The sequence below is a fragment of the Lepidothrix coronata genome, unplaced genomic scaffold, assembly GCF_001604755.1.
Source record: "Lepidothrix coronata isolate B3197 unplaced genomic scaffold, Lepidothrix_coronata-1.0 Scaffold201, whole genome shotgun sequence".
NCBI lineage: Eukaryota > Metazoa > Chordata > Aves > Passeriformes > Pipridae > Lepidothrix > Lepidothrix coronata.
The window spans coordinates 1,055,222-1,070,340 of record NW_016690381.1 but is presented as its reverse complement, the minus strand read 5'-3'; the positions used below and the strand labels follow the sequence as shown (position 1 = coordinate 1,070,340).

Genomic DNA, 15,119 nt, shown 5'->3' with positions numbered 1-15,119 from the left:
AAGTCACAGTTTTTCTGATCAGAGGAATGTATTCAATATTATCTCCTCTTTCCACTCTCCATCTCCCACTATGCCAAATAATTTAATAGTTTTTCCTGCAGTTGGAAGATACTCGTACTTTTTTCCCTCCTTTTTTTCTCCTTTCTTACTGGTAGACATGGGAAAAGCAAGGTGGTGTTGGATCTTCTAATAATCTCCCTGCTGATATTATGTGTCTCGAGTCACCAGAGGTGAGGTGGCTGATGGTAGCAGAGACTGTAAAAATGGTTTGGCAGCTCATGTAAGGAGAAGCCTGTCTTTTCCTCCCTTTCTTCATGCAGCAGAAATGTCTAGAGGAAAATACAGGGTATTCTGGCAGTCACTCACCTCTGAGCAAAAGGAGAAAGTGCCCTTGAGGCTAATTTGGGTTATTGCTCCCACTATTATTTTTGCAGGTTTCTCCTGCAGCTGGAGCTAAGCATGGGAGATTTCAGTAATCTTTGGCCACTGTAGCCCCTTCCAGAAGGGCTAAACTGAGTCCTGTGCCAGGCCCAGATTTTGCAGGTTCTCCAGTGATTAACAGCTGCAGCAACATCAAACCAGAAAAATTGGTTTTAGTTTATATGCTGCCTCATGTGGGAATAACTCTCCTGATCTGTTAGTACTGTGCTGTCACCTCCCTGATACAGCAGGCTGAAGGCAGTACAATGGGAAGGTGGGCACAAGGGTGGGAACTGCCTTAGACACAGGAGCAGGTGCAGTCAAGGTCTGTCTGCTGCCCTGATTTTCAAGTGACTCTTGTCTGCAAATTCTGCTGCAAGCAGAGCTCTGCTGATCACCAGAGAACTCATTAGATTGCACAGATACTCCTTGGATCAAAAAAACACCCCCCGAAGGCTGCTCCTGAAGGATAAAATCATCCCTGACAGATGTTTGCCTCTTGCTTGTTAATCCCTTTTTGGCACAGCTTCTGGCAAAGCCATGCAGGCAGGGGCTGCCCTGTCATCACATCACTTCCAGCCATGTGACAGAACCATTGTAGGCTCTGCTTGAATTAGTGCAGGAAGTTTTCTGGGAGCAGGTTTGTAGCTCCCTGACCTTTTCTTGGCTTCAGAGCCCATCAGTGCAAATTCAGTGCATTGGAATATTTTAGTTTATTGAGGGCTAGAAAGGAGCTCTGAGACGCAAACATGCATTAATGATGGTGCATACTACATGTCTCAGCATTCCTGAAGGGAGAGGGGAGCAAAGACAAGGAACATGCAACAGGCTTTGCTCTGCACACACATCCAGCTTGCAGGAGTTTGAGAGAAATACTCTCTCCATCCTTGAATAACAGAAGGTAGAGAGCTGAACCTGGGTACCTGCAGAGAGGAAGGCTCCTTGAATTCATGATCTAGTCTACTCCTGCTAAACCAGAGAGAAACTGGTTATAAACCAGGAATTGAGGTTTCATTCCTATGACTAGACTTAATTTACAGATTATTGTTCCTCTGAATTGCTGCCACATCATCAGCCACCAGGTTGAGTCAGTGTCACGTCCAGTGAATAAATTCCAGTGCATAAAGCTGAAGCATTTAGTGTTAGAGGAGGGATACTGGGAATCATTTGGAGGATGTGAGGCTCGATCACTTCCCACACCAAATGCCAGGAAGATGAAGGCTGGCTCTGCCAGGCTGCACACTTTGGGGTTCAGAGAATTGTCTCCCCCTCTCTGAGCCAGACCAAGGAGTCTTCTTCCAAAGTGAAAGCTGGTTTGACTGCACTGCAGATCTTCTCTTTGCAAGTGTTGTGATTAAAGCAAAGTGGTAGAAACATTGTCTGCAATGTGTGTGTGTCACTGCAGACTCCAGGATTTCCTCTACCCTTTCAGGCTTCCCTCCAGTGGTTGCCAGTAGTGGTGGCTGTCACTGTACATCAGGACTTCTCCCCCTCTGTAGGTACCATTCCATCTCCTACATGTGGATTCACACTTTCTTCTATTTTGTATGAAAACGATTAAGACTTATAAATTTGATGTGTTTATAGCAACTTTCACCCTGGCAGTTTATCCCCCTTAGCACACATATATTCCAGTCCCAGGGATCACATAACTGTCACAATTACCTTTTAGTCCAGGGCTGAACCAGGGGCCTCTTTCCCTGTGCCTTTGGAACCACCAAGCTCAGTGAAAGGGAGCTCTAAGGTCCTGCTCTTGAGGTTTGGGAGGATTGTACACTATTCTTTTCTTGGGTCGGTGAAATGCTGCTTCCCATGTGGCAGAGATTTTGTCCCCTCTGTACAGGTACACCTTTGTGTGTAAGAACTTTGAGTCCTTTTCTTCCAGGAAGGGATTTCTGATGTGTGGGAAGGAAAGGCACTTTGCTTTTGTGTCCTGCAAAGTGAGTTTGGTCCTTGTGGCTCCATTTACGTGGCTGGTCTCATAGGAAATTTTCTGTAGACTTGAAGGAGGTTGCTCGCATTCATCATGCTCAGGGGTCTGAAAAGATAACCTTCATTTACAGCAGGTGCTTCAGGAGCAATAAAGATTTCCATTGAGGGCCAGGAAAGGGGCAAATATGGTGTATTTCACTCTGTACAAGTCCCTGTCTGTGCTTTGCGTCCTATCATGGCAAGTCTAGAGCCACAATATTTTGGTGCCACTACTTAACCAAACACTCTGAGATGTATTAAAACTAGCAATGTTTTTCTTGTTATATTTCAGATCTTATTTTCTAACATTGAAGACATTCTTGGTGTTCACAAGGAGTTCCTGGCTGCCCTGGAATTTTGTTTACAACCAGAACCTCAGTCTCAGCATGAACTGGGAAATGTTTTCTTAAAATTTGTAAGTACAATGACTTAATGCTATCTGCGAATGCAGTTTCCTGTCATAAGCTCTCCTGCCCCTCAGTAAGTCCTAATCTCTAAGGCTTGTAGCAATACTATGACAATGTGTGTTGTATGAAGGTTGTAGGTAGGGTGGGAAAAAATTTGTGAATGAGAACTTGTGAATTAGAACAATGGGCACCACATCAAACTCAGCTAAACAACAGTGTATTTTTAGAAACTCTTCCTTTTCCCATTGAATTTTTTTCCTTTTTTTCTCACCCAGCTGATCACACTTTATTGCTGAGAATTTGTCTGCTTTGGTCCCAAATGTTTCAAAAAAGCAGCTTAATTTCAAGTAAATGAAGAATTATTGTGTGTATTGTAAAATTTTAAAAAATTGAAACCCATGAAGGTAAAAATTAAACCCAAAGGACGGTACATCATTTACAGTAGTTGGTGTCTGTGCATACATTTGTTTGTAAATGAAAGGCAGTGTGAGAGGGTTTATCTTGCTGAAATGAAGCACAAGTTACAACACCCAGACTTTGAGCATGGAACAAACGAGTACCTGCACTCTGTAGCTCCAAAGTAGATCCAGTGTGGCTTTTGAACTCCTACTGCAGGCTCAGGATGCCAGACACAGAAGGGAAAGCACTCCTACAACACAAATTCACTCTGCCAGGTGATTTAGGACATTTTGGTGCATTACTGTGGTATCCTCTGGCTTTGTGCCTGACAGCTGGTTCTTGTTCTGCTGTACAGCCATGACATGATCTTGTGTCCGTCCTCATCTGCTCTGAGGTGCTGCTCCCTGATCCAGGAGAGCACAGACCCCCAACAGGGACCCTGCAATTGCAGCTGCTGATCCTGCACTGCCTCTCTCCTTGTCACTTGTTTCTTATGCTGTGGACTTGTTCCTGTGGTAGATTTTGGGTTTGTTTCTCGCTTGGCCTGATTTCAGTCACATCCGTGTGCCCTCGTCTTGACTGACGTGTGTACAGACCATGCTGCATTTGCAAGACCAATTGCATACACTGAGTTACAGGCTGGAATAATTTAAATGCAAAGTTACCTAATTTACATGTAACATAATTAGAAATTGCACATTTTTTTCACTTGGAGCAGCCCTCCTGAGATGGCTGAAAATTAGAAAGCAAGTACATAATAGCCATTTCTTCAAATTCTTATTAACTCCATTAAGCCACAGGCCCATTTCCTATCAAAATGTGTTCTATTAGGCTTTCATAATCAAAATTCATGCTTTCACAGTTCATCAGGTTTGAGTGGGCAGCAGTTATACAGCCATTCATTACTTGGAGCTTCACCAACTACCCTCCTTGTTTAATTTTTATTTATGCTGTGACAATTATTAAAATAGTATCGGAAAGTGGGATACTGAGACCATGCCCCAGAATTGCATCAGATGTGAGAAATGACTGTCAGCTGCTGAAAAACTTACTGGTGAACTCAGTTAAAGCCTTGACCACCCACTGGAATCACTGGCTATGAACAAGATATACTATATTAATATGTTAATATTTATTAGGGAGACTGTCAGAACTAGAGGGTGATGCTGTCAGATTGGCTGCTGGGTTGAAGTGGTGCTGAAAAACCCAAAATGTTTACTTCCAGTTGTTGGACTGAGTGCAAGGCCTGAGATACGTAGTCACTGTCACTGTTTTCTTGTATACAAACGTACCATTTTGCATTTATTACTATTAAATTATAATTATGAATTACAATTATGGAATATTCCTTACTTATCCAAGATGAAGCAATACAGGAGTTATGAAACTGCAGTGCACAGGAGTGAGTGCTGGTGAGAATTGGTCTTCTGATAGTCAGTGTGACTGAGAGGAGCTCACGTCGCTGTCTGTGGAGTGCAGTGCCAATAATAGGCACCCCAACTGTTCCAGGGTCCCCCTGGGAGAAGCAGCTTATGCACATGGAAGTAGAATATATATTTAATTCAGAATATGTGGAAAAAGCTGATCTCATCCGTAATTTCCTTAAGGAATGTAGGAATATCGTTAGGAGCAGTGTGGGACCTCTAGTCTGAGTAAGGAACAGTCAAGGAAGGGAGAGCACATCCACTGACTGTGCAGTGACCACAGCTCAGCTGTGCAGGTCAGGAAAACATGACTGTGGAGCAGGAGGGCAGGGAATTGCCAGATCCTTCCTTTCTGATATTGCCAGAGGTTTGGTGACATATTAGCTAGAAATTAGTTCAAGGGAAATGTGTTTTATGCTAATTTTTTAGGAGCAGTGTTGCATGAGTGATCAGTTTTACTGTCTAAGTCATCAGGGATCTTGTTTCGTTGAGAATTATGTCTTCTGTTTGGGTTTTTCATGTTGACAGAGTTGGTTTCAGCCTGCTTTGAAACAAGAAAATGCCATGCCTTGTTAAAAATATGTCCAAATAAAATGGTTACAGTTTTCCAAATGCTTTACTTGTTTTTTTTTCTAGTCAAAACTGTTTTCAAATTTGTACTAATTTGTGGGCAGTTCTAATGGACCCAAAATAACATATTGGGAGAACAGACTATTGGTTAAAGATTTATTTTAACCAAACAAAGAACAGTACAGACTTACCAAAATCAGGAGGTCTTGCTGTGTGTCCAGCAGATTTGCTGAGTAAGAAGGTGCCATTTTTATGCGGGCCCATCTCTGACCATAATTGCACTTTAACCTAGAGTAACTGCAGGTTCAGAATTCCTGAGCTAACATCTGTAATTAGGTAACTGATAATTTCCTCCCCAGGCAAGGGGAGAGCCCAGGACTGACTGTCACCCAGGGAGGAAATTAAACACTTGAGCCACTGAGTCATTTCCAGCATAGTTCTCATATTTGTGAGTCGCCGGCGTTCGGCACAGCTGGGGAGGGCTGAGGGGACTGCTCTGGTGTGTGTGCAATTATTGTGCTGCCTCGAGCTTTAGCAGAGGGGTTTTGTCATGATCTAAATATAACCTCCCAAACTCCAGGCACTCAGAGCTGCAGTCAGAAACCTGGGCAGTGACATTTTGTGTGCACTGATGTAGCGGATGCTGTCGTGTTAATGGCTCTATTTTTAGTTTCGAGCATGGTGCTGGTGTGCTTCCTTGGAGCTGAGAGGGGGCGAGAGGAGGAAATGTGGGAGAAACTTGGATATCTGTCTTATTCTGTAACTCTAGTTTTTATGGGTGACAACAATCCTGTTGACTTTTTTCTATTGTGTTATGGACCAAGCCCTGCCTTTTCCTGCATCTGGTGACCAGAGCCTTTGTTTCTCTGCAGCTTTCCAGTATTCCCAGTATTCCCAGTAGCAACTGAACAGCTGCTGATGAAGGATAAAAGTCTTGCACGTGTGCATTCCAGCTCTTTGCACCCTACCCTTTGTGACTGCTGTTTTATTTGCTTTGTACTATTGTTCTTGTGTTTGGACATACATATATTTATTCTCAGTTCTTTCTTTGGAAGTACAAGGAGGGGAACACAATTCATCAGATTAGTGATAAACCAAACCCCAAAGTGTTTTACAGTCCCTGTGCATGTACCTCTACCTCTGAGCATCTGACTAGAATGTCAAATTCTCCTCAACTAACATTAACTCAATTTCTTTTCCATATGACAATAGCAAAGGGAATACCCAGGGAGTGCAGCTGTATTCCCATGGATTCATGTTACAGAACTCCTTCAGTTGGCAGTAGTTTTTTGCTTGGATCAGTATGAGCTATCTTAAAAGTAGTTAGATGCTGCAGAGATCTTCAGCTAACTCAGGAAGGCTTAGGAGTGCTAGGAGCCAAATCACTCAAAAAAAATTAACTTCCAAGTTCTGGGGAGATGGAGAGGTCCAGGTAGAATGTTTTCAATCTGGGATCCTGATGTGAATATAACAGCAAACTATGGAGGGGATTTGCTGCATGGCTTGGTGCCCTTGAGGTGTAGCTCTGGAAGACCTCACATACTACCCCTGACAGAGTTCCACACTATTGCATTGAAATGACTTCTGATATGCAAAGTAGCCTGTCTGGGTGCTCTGTATGGCACTGCATTGTGGCTAAATGCAGAAAATAAACTGCTCTTGTGAGAAACACCCAGAAAATGGTGGGGTTTTTTTGGCTTCTGAATTGTTCAACCTGCCTAAAGCGTACTACACTGTTATGACCCCTTTTTATCCTGGTGGATGCAATGCTGGAACCCCAGAACATCACTGCTGAAGGTTCAGCCAGTCCCACCAGCCTTGAGAGGATCAACTCACCTCTTGCCTCATCTGCTCAGGCATGGAAATAGTTGTTACTCCTTTTTTGAATCACTCCAGTGTTTCCAGATACCTGGTGTTTGCAATGGGTTCAGCATCTCCGGTTGTTTTAGAGAGAAGTTGTTGCACTGTCTTTGAATCTGGAGCTCAAAAGAGCAGAACTTGCTGCCCCTGACCTGCCAGCTGACCCTTGTTTCTTAGCAGGGGATTTCCTTCCAGCATGTGCTGGTGGCTGTGACATGTCCCTGTGTAAGTAGTACCTCAATCTAGTTCTGAAGCTGCCTTTCTCTTTCTTTAAATATGCTGGTTATTTTGTGTGTATTTCATGAAATTCTTCCAGTTAGGGAAACTGTTATGGACAGCTGTTTGGTGTTGTCTGCCACTTGTTTCAGAACACAGAGTGAACCAACCAACTCACTGGGGCTTGGCCCTCACCCCTGAAAGGCAGGGAGTTTCCAGCTGCTTGCTTTGTGTTATAGTTCCTCTCCAGGTCTCTGAGCTTCTTCCAGGCCTTGGTTCTTCCCAGCCACCTGTGTTTCTTCCTCCTTTAGGAGTGGTCAGCATGGCTCAGAAACATCATCCCTCTTGCTCCTGGCTTTTCTTTGCTTCCGGTTACTCTCGTGGAACATCCGAACACACATACAAGTATCCCTGAGATAGCAAAATCCCTCCTTTCAGCAAAGAATATCTGTGATCTCACTGATGTGTTAAGAGGAAAAGTGCTGGAAGTCTCAGTGCTCAGAAAGCTTCTGTTGACTTAGAGCAGAGTTAAGCCAGGAGTTAGTGGAACACCTGTATACATTATTCACATTAGAGGAGTGTCACATGCTTCATGAAAACTCCAACCCTAATGCCACTTGGAGTGCACCCATATTTGTAAAGAATTTGGTATCAGACTGTGGAAAATATCCTCTCAAGTTGTGTCTGAGTCAATAAGTTCCTCTGTTTTTCCCTGCAGAAAGACAAATTCTTTGTGTACGAGGAGTACTGCAGCAACCACGAGAAAGCACTCAGACTGCTGATGGAGTTGAACAAGATCCCAACAGTGAGAACATTCCTCCTGGTAAGCACCTTCTCTAGCACTCTTGACTTAACAATCTGACTATGCCCTGTACTCATAATAACCCTTTGGTATCCCAGGAATGCTGGGCATTTTGCAGGTAAGGATCCATTCCAGGTATGGAGCACTCAGGCTGGATGGGCATTGAGGTAACTGGTGAGTTGAGGCACGGAACTGAGCACCCCTCTGGTGTTAGTGAGTGCAGGGGAAACAGAGAAGATTTTTTTTTATGATTTTTTTTTAAGAAGCAACAGAAAAAATGAGCACAGATTGTTAATAGAGTAATGCAATAAGTCAGCAGCAGGACTGAGGCTAATTCCCATTGGATTTGATTCCCTGCTCAGTTCTCTAACCAATTCACCATCTGCAGGCTCACCAGAAAAACGTGACCTGCTTCTGACACGCTTTTCCCCATGAGTCCAGTTGTGGGCAGGAAATGTAGTCTGGATGAATTGTTTTGACTGCATCGTTGCTGCTTATATCAAAAGTGACCCAACTCCCCATCCAAGCCATGGTGGATCTACACTGGGAGGGACTGTGGCCATGCAGCCTTCAAATGCCTCTTAAGAGTCTGTGTTGGGAGGAGAAACAACCAGTGGAGGGTGCCTTCTGCCCAACATTTCTTATTTTTCTTTCTTTTCTTGGTTGTTTCTCCTCCTTACTTTCGCCCCCATTCTGCTTGCCCCTGTGCATGCATGGCATCTGGAATGGGGTTGGCACATAGGTGAGGCACATCAACTTTTTTCTAGTAAATTCTGTGAAGTAAAAGGCTGTCTTTTTGCCAAGGACCTGCTCTTCTTTCTGCTTGTCCTTCTGCTCTTCTTTCAGACTTTTGCCAAAGGTCTGCTCTTTCCCAATTTAGTACAGCAAAAGAAAACTTCTGCATAAATGTCAGTCACAAGCAGGGCCAGAGCATTCCTTTAGCCACAAAATACAGGCCTCAGAGGGAGCAACAGGGACAAGCCCTCATGCTGATGGGTAGGCAGAGTCTCTTTGTCATGTCTGAGTTTTAATGAACCTTGTTAAGCCATTACTCTGAGTCACCAAATGACCCTTTCCTTGTTCATGGGTTCTTTGGGTGCTTCTGTTGAGGGAAACTTGAGAAAGAGGAGAAAAATTACATGTAAACACTGTCCTTCCCAACACTCAGAACGTTCTCCACGTCCAGTGGATTGACAAAGCCTCCTGTCTGTGTTACTGGCAGCAGCTGGCAAGCTGATTACAAGGCACACAGAAGATGTCACACTGTCTGCTGTGGGTTGCTGCAGCACCTGAATCCAAGAGAGTCTTAAAATAGCAGTAAATATGGGAAGAGAGGCTGCACTGAAGTGTCTACTTTGCTGTGGCTGCTGTAATTTCTTCCAGGCCTGCCCTCCCTTCTCCACTGCCTCCTATAATGCCACTGTGCAGGGAAGGCAGTGTTAAAATACAAAGCTTTGCTTGTGAGGGTAGATTTGGCCTGATTGCCCCCTCACAGCTGCTGAAACAGAAAATGTGGGAATGTGTTTGAAAAATCAGTAAGTGTTAAAGGGCAGTTTTGAGCCCAGAGCTAGAGAGAGGGCTGAAAGAAGAGATGGGAAGGACTGAATCACTCGAGACTTGGAAAATTGGACAGGGAGCATTGTGAGCTGGTAGCCAATGCCAGAGATCTAGAATAGCCTGGGGAGGGGTTATTTTACAGACAATTGTCTGTAAAAATACCAGTTAGGACTAATGAGATTTTATGTATGATGTCTGTGAACATTCCTTGAAGAGAAGGATTGTTGAACTACAGCCAAAAACCCACTAAATTTCAGAATGTATCTGAGCCACAGCACACATTTCACAGGGGAAAATGTTACTGGTGATGCCCCAAAGCAGGCCCTTCTTGGCTGAACTGCATTTAACTTCAGCTTCTGTGGACAGGACAGGTTTGCAGCTGGGGTGATTTTTGGAGCAAAGTCCATATTCATGATTGAACATAGGAGTGTGGACTAGTTTATCTGAAGTGGATTTGAAGTCTTTCTGAATCCACTACCTGTCTCTGGCAGCAGCCAATAGCAACAAAATAAGGACAGATCAAGGACTATTAAATGTTTTTGTTTTTTTTTTTCCCAGTGCCATACCCAATTCTTACACTTCCCTTTATGTTAATCCTGAGAAATGAATGTCCATAATCTATTGGGAGGTTCACGTGTGCTGGTTTAGGCAGCCAGTGCACCCAGGCTGTTTGTCCAGCTGTGCTCAGGCATAATGTTTTGCCAGAGAATTGGTGGATGTGATGCAGATGAGTCATTTGTTCCAATTCCAGTTCAGTTTCCTTCAGACATAAGGGCTGGACTAGAATTAATGACATGATTGCTAGTTAGTAGGCTTTATTTTAGCCTTCAAGAGTTTGCTGGACCAATAGTGTAAAACTAGTGAACAAAACCAAATGGTCATACCAGTTGTGGGGGTAGGTTGAATTCTTTCAGGTAATGGTGCATCCAGGTTTGCTGATTGCCATCGTTCTGTTATGACATTTTTCAAGCCACCAGCTGTATAATATTTCTCTGAGATGATACCTTTCTGCACAGCCTTGTTATCCACAACCAGTTTTCTTCTCTCGATGGCTGCAGGGTTGATGGCTCTATGTCAGTGGTAAATGAAGTGCCATTTCCTGTACCTTAGGTTTGACAAAGTGTTTTGTGACTTTAATGCATGTTATAGGAATACAGAATCATGTCAAAGAGCACCTGAAAGCTTTGTGTCTGAGGTAACATTTCTTTCCTTTTTGGATTATAGGGTTGTATGCTTTTGGGAGGCAGAAAGACGACAGACATTCCACTGGAGGGTTATCTGCTGACTCCAATTCAGAGAATTTGCAAATATCCACTTCTGCTTAAGGTAAACCAAAGAAAGTATTTCTCCAGATGGTTGTTTTATTCTTCGAGTGATGCTGCATTTTTTTAGCCCTGACTTCTGTTGCTACTACTGCTTTCCTGAAGGTTGGACTATCTCTGAAGAAAGTGGTTTTTTATGGGTGCAGGTGAAAAGGTGCTAAATCCTATAATGGTCTGGGTAGACCAGACAGGGTCTTTTGACTTCAGTTCTCTTCAGATGTTACTAAGGCTTGTGAGGGCTATTTCAGCCACTTCCTGTAAAGCTTTGTTCAGCCAGAATCGTGCCAACGTTCCGAGAGATTGGGTGGCTCTGGGGACTCCAAACTGGATATGTCTTTCATCACAATGTGTCTGCTTTGAGTGTGTTTAGGTCAGTAATGATCAAAATCCTGTATCATCTGACAGCTGTTCGTCAGCTTGTTTGAAAACTGTTTGGTTGTCTCAGATGATTCCCAGTGGACGGGTGTGATTGCAGAAATGAGAACTGTAAGTGGCAGTAATTGGCCCCTGTGTTGGTGTTCTTACCATAGCAGCTAAAGAATAAAAGACCTGAAGAGAGCTAAGTTGCCTCTCATCCCTCCAAGTCAGGACAAGGAGAGGGAAAAGGAGAAAGCAGTTTTTGGGACAGCTGGCAGCACCAGCAGCCTTGTGGACACTCTGTGGCTGACAGCCATCAGTGTTCTGTGATGTCAGTCCCTTCCTCAGCCAGAGTCACACTGCATCTACTAAAACGAAATTAATTAAACAAAGGAGGAGCTTCCCTCACACTTGGAAAGAAAGGTCCCTTTCTGAGTTCTGGAAGAAAGTAAGAGCTCTGTGCTGAGCTGGTGCTCTTGGTCCCGGGCTGAGCACGTGAACCAGCTGTGTCCTGTACAGCTGTTGCAGTGCTGTGCCCTTCCCCTCCCCAGGTGAAGGGGTTTTGTAGGTACAAGCTGTTTGGCTCAATACTCATCTGCTGTTCCACTGAAAATTGTAAATTACTTGTTTCATCTGATAAATATTTAAATGATTTATTTCCATCCAACTGCAGCTTTCAGAGCCAAATTTTCAAAACTTGTCTTTTGTACAGGTGGAGTCATTCTGTTGCCTACACAGTTATCTAAAAGCAATCTTTGAGCAGCTTTATCCCAAAATTTCCTGAACTTTTTGAATGAAATCAAAAAATCACTATTAGCACCTGATATTTCTTACCTTTTGCTCTGTGTCCTTGATGAGCTGGTGGTAGCTCTGAAGTCAGTGTAGTTTCCCGTGTTGGGTCTGACCCTGCAGGGTAGAGAGCATCAGTCATCTCTTGAACATGGTTTGGGGATCTCTGCTCTAAGCCCTGCACATGCATGGCTGTCTTAGAGAACTTCATCTATTACTTCTGCACCTCAGTGCCTCTGCTTTTTCTCTTTTTAGCATTGCTGTGTTGCTGAATCACCCATTGCTAATTAGGCCTGCTTAATTTTTAAGATCTTTGGGAAGCATGATTGAGTGCTAGGCTTCTATCAGTTTGGATAATCTGTAGACCTTTCTGTCTGCTGACAGGACCTTGACTGGCAAATTGAAACTTCTGTGCTGTTTTAAAAGCACTTCAAAATACCAGAATGACAAAAGCTGCCAATAATACAAATTCCTCTGAAATTTCTAGGCTTTTACTCAAATGTCATGAGAATACTGACTACAGAAACACACCTAAAAGAAATGCACACCTTTGATTACAAGGTAGTAGCATCATTGATGCAATAGTGTTTTGGTGTTCTTCAGCTTAACTTTTCCCATTCCTTGGTGCCACTCTAGGGCAGGTCTTCCAGCAAGAGCTCTGACCAAGAGTCTCCTGGTGCTGCATCCCATTCTTCTCTGGGTTTCTTTTTGTATCCAGGCCGATAGAAATGACACACTGTTCACCACTTGAAATTTCCTGGACAGGAAATACGAGCTTTCAAAAAAAACTGAGGGGAATTAGGTTTTGTTTAGGCAGCAAATCTGCCTCAGTCAGTGACATTATGCCATGACTAGAGGTTGTTCAGCTCAGAAAGTACCAGTGACCATTAGAAAGTGTGGTGGATTGTGATTCTCAAAGGTAGTGAATTCATAATGAATAAACTGTGTCCTGTTCAAGACTTGTTTGATACTTTCTAGCACAAAATTACTGGAGTGGACACAAATGTCTCAGACATTAGAACAGCTGAGGGAAAACACAGTTTGTGTTCTGTTCATGCGGACCAGAAAAGTGGAGCTCTAAAAAAAGATAGATTTAAAAATAGCACAACCCTCAATTTAAGTGTTTGCTCTCCCTTTGCTACTGAACTGCAGCTATTGCTCCTGAAATAGCTGGTTTGTATTCATGGGGATTGGATCTTATTTTATCTAATTCCCAGGGCAAACAGATACTGTTGTATTCCAGCTGATGAGAGAAGCGATAGACCAGAGCTAGCCTACTTTTCTCTTTTACCTTTGTTTTTAGCTAGAGTTTGTGAACATCCAGATTTTCTGATAACTTTGATATGACCTTGTTTAGCATAAGTATTTAGTGTAGCTGAGCAGTAGGTTTGGTAAAATTGGTATCCACCATGGAATTCAGACTTGCCTGTGTTTGAAAGCCAACCGGAGCAGTAGAGCAAGGCACATATTTTAAATGCTGAACTATTTTTTTTATTAATATCTTATGTGAGTATTCCTCTTCAGGATAATAGCATCTGGCATGGAGCTGATTTGGGTTACTTAATGAGGAATAATAGGCTGGAATATCTCCAAGTGCAGACACACTTTGGGCGTATATTACAATAATTTCCAAAACCGTATGGCATCCTGCAACTGGTGACCTTATATTTTCTCATCCTCTGAGGAAGATATTTGGGTTTTTTTGACTAGCAAATGGTGGGGACAGAACAATGATTCAGATGATGGTGATTGATAAACTTCAGTTCTATTTGTAGTTTCCCAGTTTTTGTGACTCAAACTTTGCAGCTTTGGAGTGGCTGACTGTAAACAGTTTTTGTTTGTTTTGGTTGGGTTTTTGGTTGTGTTCTTTTCTGGTTGTTTGGGGTTTTCTTTTGGTTTTGTTTTGTGGGGGTTTTTTGGGGTTTTTTTGAGTTCAAGCAATTTGGTTGCTTTCTTTTTGTCTAATTTGCAAGCCTTTAAATGGTTTGAAGGCTGAGACTCCAACCTAGCTATGGCATTTCATAATCTCTGTACAAATAGAGAGGTAATGATATTAATATTTTTGCCCCTAATACAATTCTTACCTGCTTCAGACAGCATGCAAAAAAATTCATGTAGAATTTGCTGGTCAGTAAATTACTTCCTTCTAATTGAGAAAGGGGCTTGGACCAGGCTCAAGCAAAACAAAACTGTGCTGGACATTGTCATTTGGGAAGAGGAAAGGAAGCAGAGGCAAAAGGATGCACAGACCTTGAGGGCATAAACTGTGTGAGCCACTCAGAAGCAGCACGTGCTGCTGGAGAACTCCCTGGTGTTCCAGCAGAATGGTTTGGATGAAGGCAGCTCTGTCCCACCCGAGCTCTGTCCCCCAATAACCTGGGGGACTCAAGCAACCAGTCTGAACCCTACTGCTGAAGAGTAAAAGCAGCTGTTCTGTAAACCAGTTTCTGAACAAAAATAGCCTTTTTTCCTTAATAAAGAGCGTTTCTGTCAGCCAGAAGCAAACCCTGGGGGAGTGGTGATCATGAGTTAATCACACCATCGGGGTGGGGATTAGGCAGTCACTTCTGTCTCCTTCCTCCCAGCACTGGAGGAATGTGCAGCACATGATTGTTGCACCCTGAGGCTCCTGAGAGCCCAGAGCTGTCCCAGGGCCTGTGCCCTGTCTGAGCCCTGTTCTGTTAAGGAATTGCTCAGACTCCAGCCAGAAATGCACATTCCACCTCTGATCCTTTAAAAATATCTCAGTGTGTACACAACTCCAGGGACGATTAGGGCAGTAATTATGTATTGCTTCATGTGGGGAAGAGTCATTGGCCCTGGGAGGGGAAGAAAAGCCTGGATGCAAAGAGCAGTGACCAGATTCAGAATCCCCTTAGAAAGGAAAGCCCAGCAGTGAGGCGCACACAGGCTTGGTGAATCACTGCCTGGACTTGGAAAGGGAAGGATGGGAAGGTGATGGTGTGGATGCAGAACAGGATAAAGGAAGGTTAACTCCCTGTCTCCCTCTTCTCCCTCTCCATTC

The 15,119-nt window shown here is 43.5% G+C and overlaps 1 protein-coding gene across 1 annotated transcript in view; it reads left to right on the top strand.

Annotated features, from left to right (window-relative positions):
- The window catches only part of PREX1 (phosphatidylinositol-3,4,5-trisphosphate dependent Rac exchange factor 1), a 143,224-nt gene that overhangs the window by 58,986 nt on the left and 69,119 nt on the right, over positions 1-15,119 (top strand). The window contains exons 3-5 of the mRNA XM_017832306.1: positions 2,684-2,806; positions 7,986-8,090; positions 10,851-10,952. Coding sequence (XP_017687795.1) covers positions 2,684-2,806; positions 7,986-8,090; positions 10,851-10,952 — 330 coding nt within the window. The remainder of the gene's footprint in view (positions 1-2,683; positions 2,807-7,985; positions 8,091-10,850; positions 10,953-15,119) is intronic.